The sequence below is a fragment of the Alnus glutinosa genome, chromosome 7, assembly GCF_958979055.1.
Source record: "Alnus glutinosa chromosome 7, dhAlnGlut1.1, whole genome shotgun sequence".
Classification (NCBI taxonomy): domain Eukaryota; kingdom Viridiplantae; phylum Streptophyta; class Magnoliopsida; order Fagales; family Betulaceae; genus Alnus; species Alnus glutinosa.
The window spans coordinates 1,257,477-1,276,577 of NC_084892.1; the positions used below are offsets into that span (position 1 = coordinate 1,257,477).

Consider the following 19,101-nt stretch of genomic DNA (forward strand, 5'->3'; position numbering starts at 1 on the left):
GGCGCGTGTCTTTAAGAAAGCGACGGGATTGAGTAGATCTGGCACCAAATGTCGAAGAAAATAGTTGAAGAAAAGGCCATATCCGCCGTTGAAAAAACACGAACAACCACCACATTCCAAGCGGGACTCCTTGATTTAGCTTTCCTGCCTGAGACGAAAAGAAAAGAGAAGCAAAAACAAAAAAACACAAGCAAAAGCCACCATAGACTCGAAAGGCTAGGGGAAAGACAACCGCCACCGGCTCGACCGGGGGGAACATCACCTCCACATCCCAAAAGGCTGGGAGAAGTCAAGCCTCCACTGAGAAAACTCAGGAAGGAGAGCAAAAAAACCTTGGTCCACATGGACTAAGGGGCACAAACGAGCCGGAGGAGGGAGGGGTCCCTCCCCCGACAACAACAAATGAAAACCAAATTTATACAAAAAAAAAAAAAAAAAAAAAAAAAAAAAAAAAAAAAAACAATCAAAATTCTCAAGTGAACTGAAAGCTGATGTTTAGAGTGAACTGTACTCTCAAATGAATATTTTTTTTTACGCGATTTTATTTAAAAATATATGATTAGCCTACAAAGTTGCGAGCCAAAATGCACTCTAAATTTGGTTTGTTAATATGGTAAAATCGGAGACAATCAAACGTCGAAACACGTCAACCATAGCTGGCTTGTTTGTTTTGTGACAAGCTAACATAAAAGTTTGATCTAATTAATACATCTGAAATCAAATTTCTATGAAAGATTATGGGATAATGGGGGGTTTCTTTGGTATTATATAAGCAAAAAAGAAAAGAAAAGAAAAGTAACTGTTTATTTATTTTATTTTGTTTTTACATATCACAATTTTATCTCACAACTATCTCATAATATTGACATAACAGTCTTAACCAACTTTAAATTAGTCATTGTTGAAAAGAAAAAGAAAATTTCAAATGTTGATTGGGATTGTGATCACATCGCAACTGTAAGATAAAAATGTAATATATAAGTTACATTACTTATTTAAATATAGGTGCATCTATTGCACTAAGGTACGAGGGAGTGCATGCACTTCAAGTAGAAATTAAAGTTCACTGACGCCATAATACAGCCTTAATACAAGGCTTATACATAATATCAAGATATTTTAATCCTGCCTATAAGTCGCATTTTTCATAACTCGAACCTCTTCATGTGGTGCCTAATTAATTTGATTCCAATTATTAAGAACCTAATCATTGACCAACAACCCTATAAATAACTGCTGGATACAGTAAACCCTTATTCCTTAGAATTGTAAAAGATTCGATCTGCCTGCCAAATCTTTTCAACTGGAATAGGCTTCATTCCATTTTGCAGAGAAGACTTGTATTTCTGTTAAAACAGGATAGAAGCCAATAGAGCAAACCTGCACAGAAGATTGAAGCTGAAAAACCAATCAAGCATTGTTGTAGATGACACCAAAACCGAACCGTCCGGAATTGAAGATAGAATTCCAACCTTTTCCAATGCTGTAAGTAGGCTTGGCAATTTTGACACGACTCGCAAATCCGGCACGAACACGACATGAATATATAGGGTTTGGGTTTAGGTTATAACCCGTTTATGACCCGTCAACCCGTTTATGACACGTTTGTGGCCCGTTTATGACCCACCAATCTGTTTATGACACGTTTATGATCCGTTTATGATCTATCAACCCTTTATGACATATTTATGACGCATTAATGATACATTTTTTTACCAAATTAGCTAAACGGGTTGACACGCTAACCCGACGGGTTGACACGACAACCTGAATTGCCAAGCCTAGCTGTAAGATCTCCTCTTATGAAGGTGAACTTTGAGGGCCTGAGATTGAGGAATGTTAGTCAAATAATATTGATGTATATTCTGTAATTATAGTTGTCTTATTTGGTTGATTAGGTTGCCTTATTAGGTTGATTATAGTTGCCTTATTAGGCTAATTATAGTGGCCCTATTTGATTTATTATTGATTGTACTTGCTGATATTCAGTATTGTAATTACGGGTTTCTTTTTCTATAAATACAAAAACCCTCACAAAGAAGGTATTCAGTCCAATTGACATGGTATCATAGTTAAATTAGGGTTCTATTTTTAACTATTCGGCTGGGTTGGATTTTTTTTTTTGGCTGCTGGGATATCCAGTTTCTTCGGTTTGGTGTGGTGGGCTGGGGTCATCCAGTCTCTTTGGTGTGGTGCAGTCGCTTCGTTGCGTAGGAATCCTTTTTTTTTTGGTGTGGATAATTCCACGAGCGTGGAATTATGTTCGGTGCGGTGAAGTAGCGTTGTGAAGTCGTGTGGTGCTGTGAAGTCACAGGTGCAATTCTGTATTGTGGGTGCACCAAGTCTTTTTAAATAATTAAGAACTAAATATAAATAAATTGAGTCTCACACATAAACTAAAAATCATCAATGGAAGTGATGAGTTTACTTAATTAATATATATATATATATATATATATATATATATTGTCATTATTAAATCTTTTATTTTCTCGGGCGTTATACATCAACACAGTCGTGTGCCTAAAGTCTCAGCATAATCTTCCACTATTACTGTGTAACGGCTACCAAGTCAAATATACATTTCCTTGTATATGACAATCCCACGAATCATGGGACTCCATCTCTGTAACATTCCATTCCTGTCCTTAGTCCTCTTGTCCTCGAGGAAAAGAGCAATCCATTTCCCATGTTTCACACGAGATTTACGAACGCCACCAGATCTCCTTTACGGATAGAATTTCTTCCAAACTCTTGTGCCAAATACAAAATTCACCTACCCAGAGAAAAAGCTCAACCATATCCCAAAGGAAAAGGCAAACTATCACCATGCATATATGGATGGTGGGGGCAGACTGCTGTGATGGGCGGAGCTGGTAGCTTGCGCCTGGAGGTGAGAGGGAGATCGAGGGAGAGAGGGACCAAAGACTAGAGAGAGAAGGAAAAGAATAAAAAAAATTATAAAATAATATTTAAATAGAAAATAGAGTAGAATAGAAAATTTGTTAGAGTGTGATAAAAAAAAGCAGTAGCTATTTTGGCTATTGTTGGCTGGAGATGCTCTTATTCTGTACATTCTAATATAAATTGATATCAGACCACACTAGCTCAGTGAGAGAATTTTTAAACTGGGCTTGCTGAAGTACTCATGCCATGGAAGCTGCCAGGGGCGGACCTAAGAATAGCCCCTCAAATTATTTAAAGATTTTTCATAATTCTGCCCCCTCCCCCTCATCAAAACTTAAGGTTCTGCCCATGGAAGCTGCAAATATGTTTGAACTGAGCCTTGGCCGACGCTGCAAATATATAGGCATGTAAACTTAAGATGAGAACAAAACAAGTGAAAAATAAACGAAAATAACTTGAATAAACATATACTAATAATATTAACGATTGAAATTGAAATGTTAGACAATGCAATCTTACCAGTATAACTGTTGGTATATGAGCAATCTGGGACCGATATTCCTCTTGGCATTTCCTAACGATCAATTCATTACACTCCTCAATCCTCAATTCTTTTAGCGCTGTGAGACGATCGATCCCCTCCGGAAGAGATGACAACTTGGGGCAACTGAAAATCTTAAGTGTATGAAGTGAGTTTAGACTTGGCAGCCACTCCGGCAAGGTCGTGAGGTTTCGACACATTGCAATACGCAGGTACTGCAAAGTGTTAGCAGTTCCTTGGAGCCATTGCGGCAAAACCTCCAACTTTGGTACATATGTAATCTCTAATTTTTGAAGGCTCAAGTTCAGATCCTGATTGTCTTCTCCTCCAGTAAAACTAAGCTCTGTACAACCAAAAATTACCAATGTCTCTAAGGCAGTTAGATGCTTGTTATCAAGTGTCAAAGAGGTCAATTTTTCACAACCTGCAACAACCAATCTCCGAAGGTTGGTAAGGCTCCCGACCATTCCTTGAAACAAAACTTCTAGTCTTGGACATACAAATATACCCAAAATCCGAAGAGAACTCAAGGAGCATACATCATTTTCAAACAAGTGCGTGCAAGTTGTTGTTACTGTCAGATACCTGAGGCTAATCATCTTCTTTGTATCTTTGGGCAATCGCTCAAGACTCGAACAACCATGAAGTAGTAAAGTTTGCAAATTGTATAGCTCACAAATGGAATCAGGAAGTTTCTTGATTTTATCATTACTAGCTAGGCTCAGAGATCTCAAATGCTTCAAAGTACCGATAGAACTTGACAACACCTCAAAAGAAGAATAAGTTAAGTCAAGCACCCGCAAGTACTTGAATCTCGAGATGCAAGCTTCAGCTAAGGTCGGCACTTGTTGCTTAACTGCGAACAAAGTGGTCCGCATACCACTACTTAAGGTGTAAAAGTATTTTGGAACTTCTCGACCATAGTCATCGTGTGAAAATGACAAATGAAGAATTGTTCCAACAATGTTCTGGGTATGAAAGTCGACTGTCGTTAAACACTCTTCTTCTGCTACCTTGAGTGCAAGATCATGGACAAGATCGTGCATTTTAAACTTATAGAACCAAGTGAAATCCGTAACTTCTTGGAAGAAAGATTTGGACAACAACTCCTTGATATACATGTCGCCAACATCTTCCAACTCTAGATTTTGACTATTAGGCGTTTTATTAAGGAGTCCATGCGCCATCCAAAATGCAATCAACTCATTACTATCGAATTCATGATCTTTTGGGAAAAGAGAACAGAAGGCAAAACATTGCTTCAAGTGAGATGGCATTGGATTATAACTTAGTTTTAATACAGGTAAAATATCACCCTCCTTTTGTTCTAATCTCCATATCTCATTATCTCTCACAAATTTCCAGTACTGAAGTTCATCAACCTTTGAGAAAAGTAGGCTGCCTAAAGTCCTTATAGCCAATGGAACTCCTTTACATTTTTTCACAATCTCTTTTCCAATTTCTAAGAGGTTTGGATATTGTTTGTCTTCCCCTTCCTTGAATGCCCATTTCACAAATAAGGACAAACTATCATCGTGGGATAAACCTTCTAAAGTGTATGTACGACCACTTCCCACCATGGAGGCAACCGAGCGACTACGTGTTGTCACTACAATTCTACTTTCTATTGAACCACCACTTAACAACCCTTTCAACTCAACCCATTTACTACGATCTTCATTCCAAACATCATCTAAAATAAGTAGAAATTTCTTATTCTTTAAACTGTTTCTTAAACTAATTTGCCACAAATCTACACCCAACTTCTCATCAATTGCACCGTTTGCAGATTTAAGGATATCTTTTATTAATCTAGTAACATCAAAATCCTCAGACACACAAACCCATATTTTCAAATCAAAATGATTGGCTACACGTTCCTCATTGTATACTAACTTAGCAATTGTGGTCTTTCCCAATCCTCCTATTCCAACTATAGGAATTACATTAATGGCATTTGTGTCAGCATATGGGTCTATCAAAAGATGTATTATATTTTCTTTATCATCATTCCTACCAATGACTTCTGAAGGAGGAACAAATGAGTGGGTCATGTCCCTCCTCCTACCATGAATGACATGTCTATCTTCAAGTCGAGGTATAAGATTAAATTGATCCTTATTAGCTGCAATCTTGCCCAACTTCTGTCTAATGTCCTTGATTTTGTGACCCAGTTGAGAACGGAATGCAAAGGCGCTACAACATGAAAACAAACCACATACCTCTCTACTGGTGCGCCCATATGTTCTCATCACTTGCTTCTTAAGCACTTCGTACTCAACTTCATCCAACACATTGTCGGCATCATAAAAAATATCTTTAAGCTGCCTCAGCCAGATGCTCAGCGGGCGATTGGTAGCTTGCTTCTCTTCAGCATCCAAGAGCACGGCTTGAATGGTTGTCATGGTACCCTCAAGCTCTGTCAGCTCGCTTTTGATGTCCAATACCAAGCTGATCTCTTTGTCAGCAAGGGATCCTAGCTTCTCCAAGATCTTTCCTGCGAGAGCATAGGCAAGTTCAGCCATGTTGTTGACTTGGTGGATGTTAGAAGACACCGAAGATCCAGCCCGTAAATCAAGGAAGATGGTTGTGGTTTGACATAGTAAGGGTTGATTTAAGTAGATGTCACAAATTGCAAAGAAAAATAAAGGGAGAGACGGATGGGTTAAACGGTAAGATTCAAAGGGATTTTTGGTTATTGATCTGGATGAGAAGACGATTGTATCTTGTTTCTGTTGTGTTATTAGAAATTTAGGATGCTCTGGGGGTTGACGAAGACTGAGACCTGGGTACGTAATAGGAAGGTAGCAAGAAACTGAAGGTTGCTGTCCTTGCGGAGTAATATTTTACCATATTTTTTAGCTTTTTTTTTTTTAAAAAAAAAATGATAAATAAAATGTTTTTTCTTTTATAAAGTTGTTCATAAAACTTCGTTGAATACTTGAATGAAAATCCCATCTCAGCCTATTAGCACTTAGCCAATCGCATTTATCCAAAAAAAAATAAAAAAAAATTCAGAAACTTTTTTTGTTCAATTCATTATTAAATGAAACTTTTATAAGGCTGTGGCCCGTGAGAGAAGTCAAAAGTGTCGGCTTGCAGTCCCCATCAAAGTGAGTCAAGTGACGAAGTGCAGCGATAAGGCTCTACCTAACACTATAGATTTTTTTTTTTCATTTTCAATTCCGACGCGTATAGAATTCAGAAGGAAAAAAAAATAAATAAAAAAAATTGGAGACAATCAAAACGTCGAAACACATCAACCATAGCCGGCTAAAACTGTCTTATTTGCTTTGTGATAAGCCAACAGAAAAGTTTGATGTAATTAATACATCTGAAATCAAATTTCTATGGAAGATTAAGGGATAATGGGAGGTTCTTTGGTATAACATAAGCAAAATTAACTGTTTATTCTTTTTATTTTTTTATTTTTTATATATATCATATTTTTATCTCATAATTATCTTACAATATTGACATGATAATCTCAACCAACTTTAGATCAGTCCTTGTTGAACAAAAAAAAAAAGAAAAATCTAAAGTTGATTGATTGGGATTGTCACATCGCAATTATAAGATAAAAATGTGATATATAAGTTACATTACTTATTTAAATATAGGTGCATCTATTGCACTAAGGTCTGAGGGAGTGCACTTTAAGTAGAAATTGAAGTTCACTGACGACATAATACTGCCTTAATACAAGATTCATAAGTAATACCAAGACATTATAATCCTGCCTATAAGCCACATTTTCCATAACTCGAACCTCTTCACGTGGTACCTAATTTGATTCCAATTATTAAGAACCTAATCATTGACCAAAAACCCTATAACTGCTGGACAGTACTGATTTGATTAAACCCATATTCCTTAGAAATGTAAAAGATTCGATCTCCCCGCAGCCAAATCTTTTCAGCTGCAATAGGCTTCATTCCATTTTGCAAAGAAGACTTGTTTTCCTGTCAAGCAGGATAGAAGCCAATAAAGCAAACCTGCTGAGAAGAAGCTGAAAAACCCAAGCATTGTACGTTGTAGATGAAACCAAAACCGACCGGAATTGAAGATGTTAAAACAGTTTTCCGGTTGGTGACGTATCGATCAGTGGTAGACTGAGATGCTCCTCGTCAATAAACACCTGCAAGATAATACTGCGTCAAGGGATGCCGACAATCCCGCTCCGATGCTTAAGTAAGTATATTGTTCTGGAGATAATTGCACAGAGTAATGCTAGGTATTAATTAGCGTACCTTAATCTCTGGAGGGTCTTTGGTATTTATAGAGTTTTGAAGTGCAGTTATTGCTTCCCTGTACATCCGGGAATCGGTGGTTACATGAAGACGTGGCTTCGGTTATGCGGATATCTCGGGTTCATGATGTTGATTCTGGGTGCACAATCCTTCGTGGATGGTGTGCTATTGATGCGGCTTCGGACCCACAATCTTGTTATGCGTCGTGTTCCTTAGATCCCGGGTGGTCCAGGATGTACGTGGATGTTCGTATCACCGTGCACCCGGGTCGGTTCGGCCCAAGCGACAGGACTGGGCCCCCAACTGTTAATCTCTGGATCATTGGGCCCTGGTCGGGTGGTGTAGTGGGCCGGTTTCTCGGGTTAGGCCTAGCACCCGAGAAGGACCGAAATTCTTCCCAACAGTTACCCCCCAATTCTCTTAGGTAAATTTTATACTTGAGAGAATTTAGGAATAATTGACTGATCTTACCTCGTGGTGTATTTTGAATTTTGAGTCGGTTGTACAGTAACAAGACTAATCAATGGGTCTTTGCGTGTATTTCTCGGTTGAATCGGTGGCTCATTTATAAGGTTTTGTTTTGTCGGTTGCTTTGCCTTGTTCGTGCATCATCCACCCGAGGACCTTTGCGTGTCATCCTTTAAAGGATTCCCACTCTTCCCCCTTTCGTTTGAAATTTGAAAATTCAAACTTTGAATTTTCAATCTTCCTAGAAATCCGCAAGCCGCGCATTGAACATGATTTGGACGCCGGTTCGTTTTTCGAGGCGTGTTTAATCTGTCAGGTGAGCAACCGGAGCTTGTCTGCTGCTGGTTTTGGAGGAAATGAATTTATGTGAGACCATTCAGCTTCCGGTTGCCCGAAAACCGGTTAAACCTGTGATCCTTTGGATTTGCTGACGTGCGCCAGCAGCACAATAAATGTGATTTGACGCCGGTTCGTCTTTTGAGGGAAGTTGTGGCTGTCAGATGTGCAACCGGTGACGATTCGGTTGCCGGTTTGAAGGGATGAAATTAGTTCACGTTCCCTTGTCTCCCGGTTTCTCGTAACCGGTTAATCCCGGTTGCCTTTTTGTATAAATACCCCTCCATTCGCATTTCCGTCATTCTTGTTTTGAACTCCTTTCGAACTCTTCGATTTCTCTTTCCTAATATTTTTTTGTAAATTATCTTGTCATACCAAAAATGCCTGACGCCGAGGAGCTTCGAGCGGTTGACATCCAGGGGTCGGAAGAAGAAGAAGATGTTTTCTCCGACGATGAAGTTTTACCCGAGCTAGGTGACGACCTGGCTCCAGGGGGGCGGACCCAATGCCCCTCATACCCCTCGATCATCGTGGGGCGTCGAAGACCCTTCTTGGGGACGAATTCCGTCTCCAAAATAATTTCAATATTTCGCCTTCGGTTCTAATACACTTTCAGAACCCAGTCACCCGGGAGATTCGCGGTGGTGAAATAGTGATATATGAGCGGATGCTTCTGGCTGGGCTGCGATTTCCCTTTCCGGACATTGCTCGGGAGTTGGTACTCTTCCTTGGGGTTTCCCTGAGTCAAATTACGCCAAACGCGTTGAGGTATCTCTTCGCGTCTTTTATTTTATGGCGTACGATGCTGGAGGCCCGGATGACGATTCCGGAGTTCTTTAACATCTACCGAGCGTCCTTTAAACGAGAGGGGGTTGTGGAGTTTACCATTCGGAACAACCCTATCTTCATCTATCTCTCTCCCACTTACTCCAATAATCGGGGGGTGGAGATCTGAATTCTTCCGAGTCTCAGGGGAATGGGAGTCGGTCGTATGCCTACCGGTTGATCAGAGGATGCCCCGGAACAGGAGACCCATCCGGGTCGATCTAAGGGAGGCTCCGGCTTTAAATGCGACCGGGAGGAGGAGGGTGGCAACTGTGTTGACGTTCTCCCAAACCCTAGGAAATGACTTAAAAATTGATTATGACAACATTGTTACTGACGAGAACATGCGGAAAGTTCTCAAGTACTCCATTCCTTCCGGTAAGATATGGTACGATCGGAAGGGGAAGACGCTAGTGAAAAAATCTGGGAGCAGAGCTATTGCTGTTCCCCGGGTTAAGCCCTCGGTGGGGGCTTCCTGGTCGAAAAAGAACGTTAAACCCAAGACAGCAGCTCCTCGGCCGAAGACGGGTGGCAAATCGATCGCCCTCCTAAAATCGGTGGCTACTCTTTCGGAGGATCGGGTGCTGACTGTCTTCGCTGAAGTAGCTGAATCGAGGGACGAGCTACCCGAGGTATTCGGACGGAAAGAGCCGAAGGGGACAACCGGGGAGACCTCACTTGCCTCAACTCCATTTATCCCTGCCGAACTTGGGAAAGAGCCGGAGGGAACAATCGAGGAGACAGGAAGGGACAACCGGGGGACAACCGAGGATCTTCCAGACGAAGTCGTTCCAGGATCCGAAGTTATAGAAATCAGAGATGCTTCCGGGGATTCGACAGAGGAGTTTCCTTCGGTTAAAGGCGCTGTTAAACGCAAAGGGAAAGAAAAAGTGCAAGGGTCGCCGAAGAGGGCCTGCGTCGCCCCGGATCCTCTAGAGTATGCCCTCATTCGGGCCACGGAAGCCGAGCTTGTCTTCGGTCGTCCTCGTTTTATGTTGCCGGAGGCCCCGGTGACACAAGAAGTACCGGTGAAGACCTCTCTTCCAAAACCCTCCACTTCAATTCCACCGGCCCCTGAAGAGCTTTCGGATCGGTTAACCGCTGTAAATGTTGTGGCTGGACCCTTTTCTGATCCCGAAGCTAGTCTGGGGCCGGCGAACCAGATCGTAGTAGAGTCGCAAGATCAGTCGGAGGTTGGTGTCATACATTCCACGGAGCCATTCAGAGAAAGGTCGGACCCAACTGTACCTTCCGAGACTCGGGACTTTCCCCTGAGAGGCGGGGAAACAAGTACCTCTCAACCAAGTTTGTTGATAGATTCTCTACGAGAAGGTTTACTGGCCTGTCCTTTGGAGTTTTTAATAGGGATACTCCCGGAGGAGTCCTCTTCTGCGGCCGTGGCTTGTTCCTCGGATGAGTTTGCAGAAACACTGCTTTGTGCCCAGCTTCAAGTAAGTTCTACGAATTATGAAACAGCGATGCCTTGTATGCAATTTTCCTTCTCATATTCTTATTTCATATATGTGTGTGTGTATATATATATATATATTAAAAGGGAGTTATGAGGTCGGTAGCCCTGTGGCGGACATACCGTGGAGCAGTGGCCAGTGAATCTTCTCTAACGGCTCAGGTTGCCGAGCTGCAGCTTCGGGTTTAGGAGTTGGAATTTAAAGTTTTTCGGACCGAGGATCTGGAGTCTGAACTAGAGACTTTAAAGGAGGGTATTCAGATTTGGGATCAGACCATTGAGGCCTGGGACATGGACTTGGCTTTAGCTCGGAAGGAGGCAGAGGTGGCTCGTGCCCAAGCGCTTGAACGCGAGAAGACTCTTGACCGGGTATTGACCAATTTAACCGAGGCCAATGAAGCCAAGTCAGCACTGACAGCCCGGGTAGCAGAGGTACAATCAGAGAAGGATTTGCTGGCTGCCGACAAGCTAGGTCTCTCGGAGAAGCAGAAAGAGGCGCACTCCTAGAACAAGAAGCTTCAGAGGAGGAGTCGTCATTATAAGTCCTAGGCCCAGCGCTTGAAAAAGCAACTTGCTTTGGTTCCTTGGCTCCGGGGACTTAGTTGGGGTCGAGGATCGAACTGGGGTTTTGAGAGCTTGAGGACAATGCTTCTTCACCCAGACGCCTTTGAGATTGATCCGAAAACTGTGACTCCGGACCTTATTGGGATACCGGAGACTGCCACCAACGAGCTCCAAAATTTAGGAGTGGAGTTCTTCTCGGATGTTGAGGATTGGACCGAGGATGCCTCGAACCCTTACCGGGATGACTTGACGTTCGGACCTTCTATCTCAGATTGTACTCCTGGGAGAGACGAGACCGAAGAAAGTGAAGCTGGCGAAGAGGGTGAAGCTGGTGACTCGGCTGGGAGTCCACTCTTGTAAAATATATATAATTTTTTTTTTTTTGGAACTTTGAATTTAAATTTTGCCACCAGGTTGGCGTATAAATAGAATTATCATTTTGTATTTAAAAGAATTATTTTGATTTGAATGTGTTTTGCTTGTACCGAGGAACCCAACACGGTTGATTTGATTTGAGGAACACGATCGGTGGTTATGTTCCGATACAGTTGTGTTTCAAATCGAGGAACACAACACTTGACTTGGTTTGAGCTGGTTAGAGCCGAGTCACCCCCCAATGACTTGGACAAATTTTGGATTTGTCTGAGTCATAAACGAGGAACATGATCGGTGGTTGTGTTCCGATACGGTTGTGTTTCAAACCGAGGAACACAACACTTGACTTGATTTGAGCTGGTTTGAGCTAGTTAGAGCCGAGTCACCCCCCAATGACTTGGACAAATTTTGGATTTGTCCGAGTCATGACCGAGGAACATGATCGGTGGTTGTGTTCCGATACGATTGTGTTTCAAACCGAGGAACACAACACTTGACTTGATTTGAGCTGGTTAGAGCCGAGTCACCCCCCAATGACTTGGACAAATTTTGGAATTGTCCGAGTCATGACCGAGGAACATGATCGGTGGTTGTGTTCTGATGCGGTTGTGTTTCAAACCGAGGAACACAACACTTGACTTGATTTGAGCTGGTTTGAGCCGAGAAATAAGTTGTATAAATTTGAGTTGTACAAACTCTAAATTTGAACTTACTGAAAACATAATCGGTTACATGTGATTCACATAAAGTACTTTTTCAGATGATCGGCATTCCATGCTCTCGGTAGTACCCTTCCGGTTGTATCAATCAGATAGTACGCCCCTTGTCGTGACACCGTATTACTTTGTATGGGCCTTCCCATTGGGGTCCAAGCTTTCCCTCGGTTGGATCTTTAGTTATCAGGCTAACTTTCCTCAAGACCCAATCCCCGAGTTGGAACTTCTGAGGATTTCCTGTCTTATTGGAATAACGGGCGGCTCGGTCCTGGAATGCTGCCCATGTGACCTGGGCTTCATCTCTTCTTTCTTGTAGCAAATCCAGATTGAGCTTGTTCCCTTCATCATTTAATCCTGGATTGTAGTATGACACTCGGAAGCTTGGTGATCCAACTTCAGCAATGATGACCGCTTCGGAACCGTATGCCAAAGAAAAAGGAGTAGCACCTGTGGGAGTTCGTGTTGTAGTACGATAGGCCCAGAGGACCTCGGGAACATACTCGGCGCAAGCCCCCTTCTTCTTGCTGAGTTTCTTCTTTAGTGTTTTAAGGAGTGTTTTGTTGGTGGCTTCTACTTGTCCATTTGCTGGTGCATGAATCGGAGTGGAATAGTAATTTTGAATTCGAAGTTCCGTACACCATTTACGAAACGGTCTGCAGTCAAACTGCTTTCCGTTATCGGTAACAAAGGCATGTGGAATGCCGAAACGGCATACGACTGAGCTCCAAAGAAATTTTATCACGTTGGCGGTGGTAATGGTAGCGAATGCCTCGGCTTCGGCCCATTTTGTGAAGTAGTCTATTGCGACGAGAAGGAATCTCCGTCCTCCTTTTGCCGGCGGCATGGGTCCGACTATGTCAACCCCCCATTTTGCGAATGGCCAGGACGAGCTGATCGGATTGAGTTTTTCAGAAGGGTTTTTCATCACCCGAGCAAACCTTTGACACTAGTCGCATTGTTGAACTAGCTTGACCGAGTCCTTATTCATTGTTGGCCAGTAATTCCCGGCTCTCATTGCTTTGTGTGCTAGCATCCAAGAGCCTGAATGGTTCCCGCAAACTCCTTCGTGTATTTCCTTTAACACATACTCTACCTCCGAGTTTGTGAGACACTTGAGAAGCGGCTCGGTGTACCCTCTACGGTAAAGTATTCCTCCAATAAGCGCATACCACTTTGAGTGCATTTTTACCTTGCGAGACAACAGTTTGTCCCTGGGTAAAGATCCGTCCCGGAGGTACCAAATTACATCAGTGGCCCATTCTGGGTCGATCGATTCTTCTTCAGTTTCCATCACGTCTAACTTAGGAGTAATTGATGGTTCGGATTGTATCACACCCCGTAGGTTGATGTTTTGACATCAGGTCCGGTACCCGAGCCCATCTTGGAGAGGGCGTCTGCCTGGACATTTTCCTCCCAGGGAATTTTTGTCATGGCGATCCTTTCAAAGTTAGACTGATGTTTGCGTACTTTGCTGAGGTACTGGATCATTTTTTCTCCTTGGGCTTCTGCAATTCCCTGTACGTGGCTTACTACTACCTGGGAATCGCTTCGGATTTCCACGTTCTTTGCTCCCATTTCCCGAGCTATAGTGAGCCCGGCCAATATGACCTCGTATTCTGCTTCATTGTTAGTGGTAACGAAATCTAATTTGATCGCGTACTGAAATTTTTCTCCATCCGGGCTTACTAGAGCAACACCGACTCCACTTTTTGTGACGACCCGTTTTTTTTTTTTTTTTTTTTGAAAACGTACAAACGGATCTTCACAGTGGCACGACTATTTGCCGCTCAGCCAACATAGGTACACGTTCCATAACATGTACCTGATATTCAGAGTTACATCTAACACAGCGAAATATAAATATCCATGTGCAACGGAACACATGTCAATAGCGGAAATACATCTAATATATAACTGTTATCGACGACAAGAGCCATTTACATGTCTAACTGATTAAAGCTTATAAAACATATTACACTAATTACATTCTAAAATATAGGCTCCACAAATACATGTGCCACGTAGGACACGAGCCATAGATAAAATACCCAAAATGCGGACTACCCATGAGTCCGTGTCTTATGACTGTTGCGATGTGCTCCAATCATAGTATCCCATACGCTAGGTGGACGAGTCAATATCTATATCCGCAGAGCCTGCAACCAAAGCATCAATGTCTGCACGGTTGCGGGGGTTTGCCGCATCCGTACAGGTGGAATTATGAGCCCACCGCCTTAGCATAAATAAATACACTAAGACCTCAGCAGTATACTATTCACTGAGTTTTCGCAAAGAACCAACTTTTCATTTTTAGTCGTGCGTACACTATAACAGCTACCAATTTTATAAACTTTTGTTTGAAAAACCCCCATAGCTGATATAGCAAACACCGACTAATAGAAAACATTTAAATACTGTGAGTAGCTAGTATTATACGAAAAAGATTCGTTATAGAACACCATGACATTTAATCATGCAACCATCCGATACCAATATACATAAATTCTTTTTCTATCAAGACTTTTATGCATACTAATACGTCTAGCAAAACTACATTTAAATCATGCATCCATCCGATACCAATATACATAAATTCTTTTTCTATCAAGACTTTTATGCATACTAATACGTCTAGCAAAACTACATTTAAATCATGCAACCATCCGATACCAATATACATAAATTCTTTTTCTATCAAGACTCTTATGCATACTAATACGTCTAGCAAAACTACAATATACTTATCATGAAAACATCACACAATTTAAACAATGCTATGCATGCTCATGATAGTCTTTTTGTTCATTGTGAGCCTTACGCTCTCTTCAATTATTATGAGCCTTACGCTCTCTTCGTTATTATGAGCCTTACGCTCTCTTCTTTATTATGAGCCTTACGCTCTCTTCATTATTATGAGCCTTACGCTCTCTTCTTTATTATGGGCCTCATGCTTTATGCTTTACAATTCTAACTCTATACTCCTATTCTTTGGAAATCATGCTTTCTTCAAATACCATGAACCAATCAACATGAAATTTTCTTTATTTTTCTTTGCAGAATTGCAGTACATATTCAGACACTTTAAATCGATTCAAACATTTCATTTATGCATCATTTCATAACATCATTGATATTTCAACATAATTGAAACTACTTAAAACATTCAAAGCATACATGTTAACATATCGTTGGTTCAGTAGAAAATTATCTATCATTTGCATTTCTATAAAATACGAAAATATATTTTCTCAGTGAGTAGAATACTCACCTGGCTGCGCGGATATTAAGCACTAGGTCTCCTAGACACCACCATGCAATGCATTACTGTAAAAACAATACATTGCACATTATTGACAACTTCTAATATTGGACTCACATTTAGCTCCAAAATTGCTCAAGAGCTAACCCATGGAAAACCCATAGTATTTTAAGGGTTCCAAACGCCTACCCATAAATCCTAAACACTAATTAAAACTCAAACAATATTAATCCAAAGTATTCACTAAGGGTTAGATATTGACATCACTATTTAATTATTTACCCATAAAAATATATTAGTTGCTAACCCATAATTAATTCCACTAACCCATACATTATTTTCACTAACACTATTATAATAATATTAGCCCTAAAATTATATTCACTAATCTTTAGATTATTTCACGCTAACATTTTCTCAATATCATTAACTCTAATATTATGTTCATAAATCTTTTTACATCAAATACTAACATTTTAGCATAATTTAATTATCTAAATTTTAATCACTTAAAACTCCCAAATTAATTTAACCCATCGAATTAAGGTTTCTAAAATTAACCCATGGTTTATGAAACACTAACTTAATCACCAAAAATATTAATCTCACTCATAAACACTAATATATCTAGAATAACATTAACCCATAACTTAGGGATTAAAGAAACTTACCTAAAAATTTACCCAAATAATACCCGGTGTTTGGGAATCTTTGCAAGCTCCAAATAACACAAAGCCTAAAGAAAACACTATATCAAGCTCATATTTTGCTAGATTTAACCAAAAATCTCAAAATATAAATTTAACTATTTACCTCAAAACGATCGGTAGAAACGTAGATCAGGCTTCGTAGATCACGTTACCGAAGTCGAATTTGAGTTTGGACGGTTGGATCTTCATAGATCATAATTTTTGTATGAAAATCATCTCCTTCCTATTTCTTTTTCTATCGGGTCAGATGACCCCTTTCCATTTTTTTCTTCTTTTCTTTTTGAGACAGCAGAGGCGCACGGCCTCTGCTTTGGAAAGGCCAAATGGCCTTTCCATTATTTGAGAAGGGAGGTGCACGTGCACCTCTCTTCTTTTATTCTTTTTTTTTTTTTTTTTTTTCTTTCACCTTTTTGACTTTTTGACTTTTCTTTTTATTTTATTTTATTATTATAATGGCCATTTGGCCATAGCTTTCTTAATGGCCGTATGGCCTTGATTTAAAGGCCATCAGGCCCTTTTATATATATATATAATTTTATTTTCTAATTTCTTTTATTTTCAATTTTCATTCCTAATTTCTTTTATAATTTCATTTTTATTCTATTTTCTCTTATAATTTCTTTTTCTTTTCTATTTCTTTAGACCTAAAAATATTCCTTTATATTTTTAGTGACACTAAATTAATTTAATAAATTATTTACTTAAATTTTATACTTTATTTATTAAATAATGTTCCGGACATTACACTTTTCCGGTTGGCTGAGGAACCGTCGACATATACCACCCATGTCTCTTTCTTGGGCAGCTCTTCGCTTTCGGGTTTATTGTTGAATTCTAGAAGGAAGTCAGCTAGTACTTGACCCTTGACGGATGGTCGAGGATGGAATTCTATGTCGAATTGCCCGAGCTCTACCGACCAGTTCACCAGCCTGCCCGAGAGGTCTGGTTTTTGCAATATTTTTTTCATTGGATACTCGGTCAGTACCCGTATGGTATGTGCTTGAAAGTATGGCCTGAGTCTCCGTGCCGAGACAATCAAGGCGAATGCTAACTTTTCTATCCGGGGGTACCTCTCCTCGGCTCCATGAAGTGCTTTGCTGGTGAAATATACTGGTTTTTGGACCCTGAGATCCTCTCGGATCAAAGCCGAGTTTACGGCCGAGGGTGATACTGCCAGGTAGAGATAAAGTATTTCGCCTTCATCCGGGCGGCTCAGGAGCGGGGGATTGATCAGGTATTCTTTTAACTTCTCAAAGGCCTCTTCGCACTCGCTACTCCATTCAAACGCTTTTCTCAATATCTTGAAGAACGGGAGACATTTGTCTGTAGATCTGGAGATGAACCGGTTTAAGGCTGCTATTCTTCCGGTTAATTGTTGCAGTTGCTTGGTCGTCTGAGGCGATTGCATACTGAGGACTGTGTTAACCTTCTCGGGATTTGCCTCGATTCCTCTTTGGGAGACCATAAACCCCAAGAACTTTACGGAGGAGACGCCGAAAGCATACTTTGCTGGATTGAGCTTCATTTTGTGACTCATCAACGTCTCGAAGGTCTCCCTCAGATCTGCTATATGGCTGGCGGTTCGGATGCTCTTGACAAGCATGTCATCGACATAAACTTTTACGTTCCGTCCGATCTGATCTCGAAACATCTTGTGTACTAGCCTCTGGTACGTGGCCCCTGCATTTTTCAGACCGAACGGCATCATCTTGTAGCAATAAAGGCCTCGGTTGGTAATGAAGGATGTTTTTTCTTGGTCGATCTCATTCATGTGAATCTGGTTGTACCCCGAGAAGGCATCCATGAACGTGAGTATTTAATGCCCGGATGTAGAGTCTACTAGTAGGTCGATCCAAGGCAAAGGGAAGCTATCTTTGGGACATGCTTTGTTGAGGTCAGTGAAATCGACCCACATTCTCCATTTTCCGGTGGTCTTTTTGACTAGCACCACGTTGGCCAACCACTCCGGGTAATCTACTTCCCGGATAAACCCGACTTTCAGGAGCTTCTGTACCTCCTCGGCTACAGCCTGATTCCGTTCAGGAGCAAAACTTCTTCTTCGCTGTTTAACCGGTCGGTGACTCGGGTTGACCATTAGCTTGTGGACAATCACAGATGGGGGTATTCCTGGCATATCTTCATGGCTCCACGCAAAAACGTCTTGGTTTCGTCTGAGGAACGCTACCAACGCCATTTTTATCTCTGGGGAAAGCTGCGAGCCTACTCGGATCGTCTTCTTCTAGTCACCGAGCTCGAAACTTTCCAACTCTTCTACCGGCTCCCCTAACGGTGATTGCTATTTTTCGTCGCCTTTTTTCCTCTCTCCGAGTCTTGCAGCTTCTGGGAGCTTTTTCAAGCTTGTGTTGTAACATTCTCGAGCCATCCGTTGGTCTCCTTTTTCGACACCGACTCCTTCTTCGGTGGGGAATTTCATGCTTAGGTGGGGGGTTGAAGTTACCGCCTTAAGCTTGTTGAGAGCTGTTCTTCCAAGGATGGCATTGTAAGCCGATGGACGATCTATTATTAAGAATCGTACCATTATCGTATTCTGCCTCAGGTACGTTCCTGCTGTCACCGGGAGCTCAATGGAACCGAGCGGGAGCACTTGTTCCCCTGTGAATCCAGAAGTGAATGCTTTACCGGGATCACCTTGTTTCTATCTATTTTCATTTGCTCGAAGGA

General features: G+C 41.3%; 2 protein-coding genes across 6 annotated transcripts; both read right to left on the reverse strand.

The window, feature by feature from the left end:
- Positions 1 to 2,345: 2,345 nt before the first annotated feature.
- Positions 2,346 to 6,303, reverse strand: LOC133874398 (putative disease resistance protein RGA1). Its single transcript, XM_062312302.1, has 2 exons — positions 3,427 to 6,303; positions 2,346 to 3,296 (listed from the first exon to the last, which is right to left on the reverse strand). The coding sequence occupies exons 1-2, from the start codon at positions 5,971 to 5,973 to the stop codon at positions 3,210 to 3,212; spliced, it is 2,634 nt and encodes an 877-aa protein (XP_062168286.1). The 5' UTR covers positions 5,974 to 6,303; the 3' UTR covers positions 2,346 to 3,209.
- A 5,447-nt stretch (positions 6,304 to 11,750) lies between these two features.
- Positions 11,751 to 16,742, reverse strand: LOC133874375 (uncharacterized). 5 transcript variants are annotated; one of them, XR_009901254.1, is made up of 4 exons: positions 16,523 to 16,742; positions 16,381 to 16,445; positions 15,719 to 15,774; positions 14,340 to 14,606 (listed from the first exon to the last, which is right to left on the reverse strand). XR_009901254.1 is itself a non-coding variant. In XM_062312277.1 (3 exons), the coding sequence occupies exon 3, from the start codon at positions 13,373 to 13,375 to the stop codon at positions 12,542 to 12,544; it is 834 nt and encodes a 277-aa protein (XP_062168261.1). In that variant the 5' UTR covers positions 13,376 to 14,627; positions 15,719 to 15,774; positions 16,523 to 16,742; the 3' UTR covers positions 11,751 to 12,541. The 5 variants fall into 5 exon arrangements, 3 of the variants coding, with proteins under 3 accessions (XP_062168261.1, XP_062168262.1, XP_062168263.1); XR_009901253.1 differs by having other exon boundaries at positions 14,340 to 14,627; XM_062312277.1 differs by lacking the exon at positions 16,381 to 16,445 and having other exon boundaries at positions 11,751 to 14,627.
- Positions 16,743 to 19,101: the final 2,359 nt, after the last annotated feature.

Bases quoted from the DNA above. Each gene is read 5' to 3' on its own strand.
- LOC133874398 (XM_062312302.1), bottom strand. From the start codon at position 5,973: ATGGCTGAACTTGCCTATGCTCTCGCAGGAAAGATCTTGGAGAAGCTA. The intron at 3,297-3,426 runs GTAAGATTGCAT...ATATATTTGCAG, and splicing joins ATATACCAACAGTTATACTG to CGTCGGCCAAGGCTCAGTTC.
- LOC133874375 (XM_062312279.1), bottom strand. From the start codon at position 13,375: ATGAAAAACCCTTCTGAAAAACTCAATCCGATCAGCTCGTCCTGGCCA.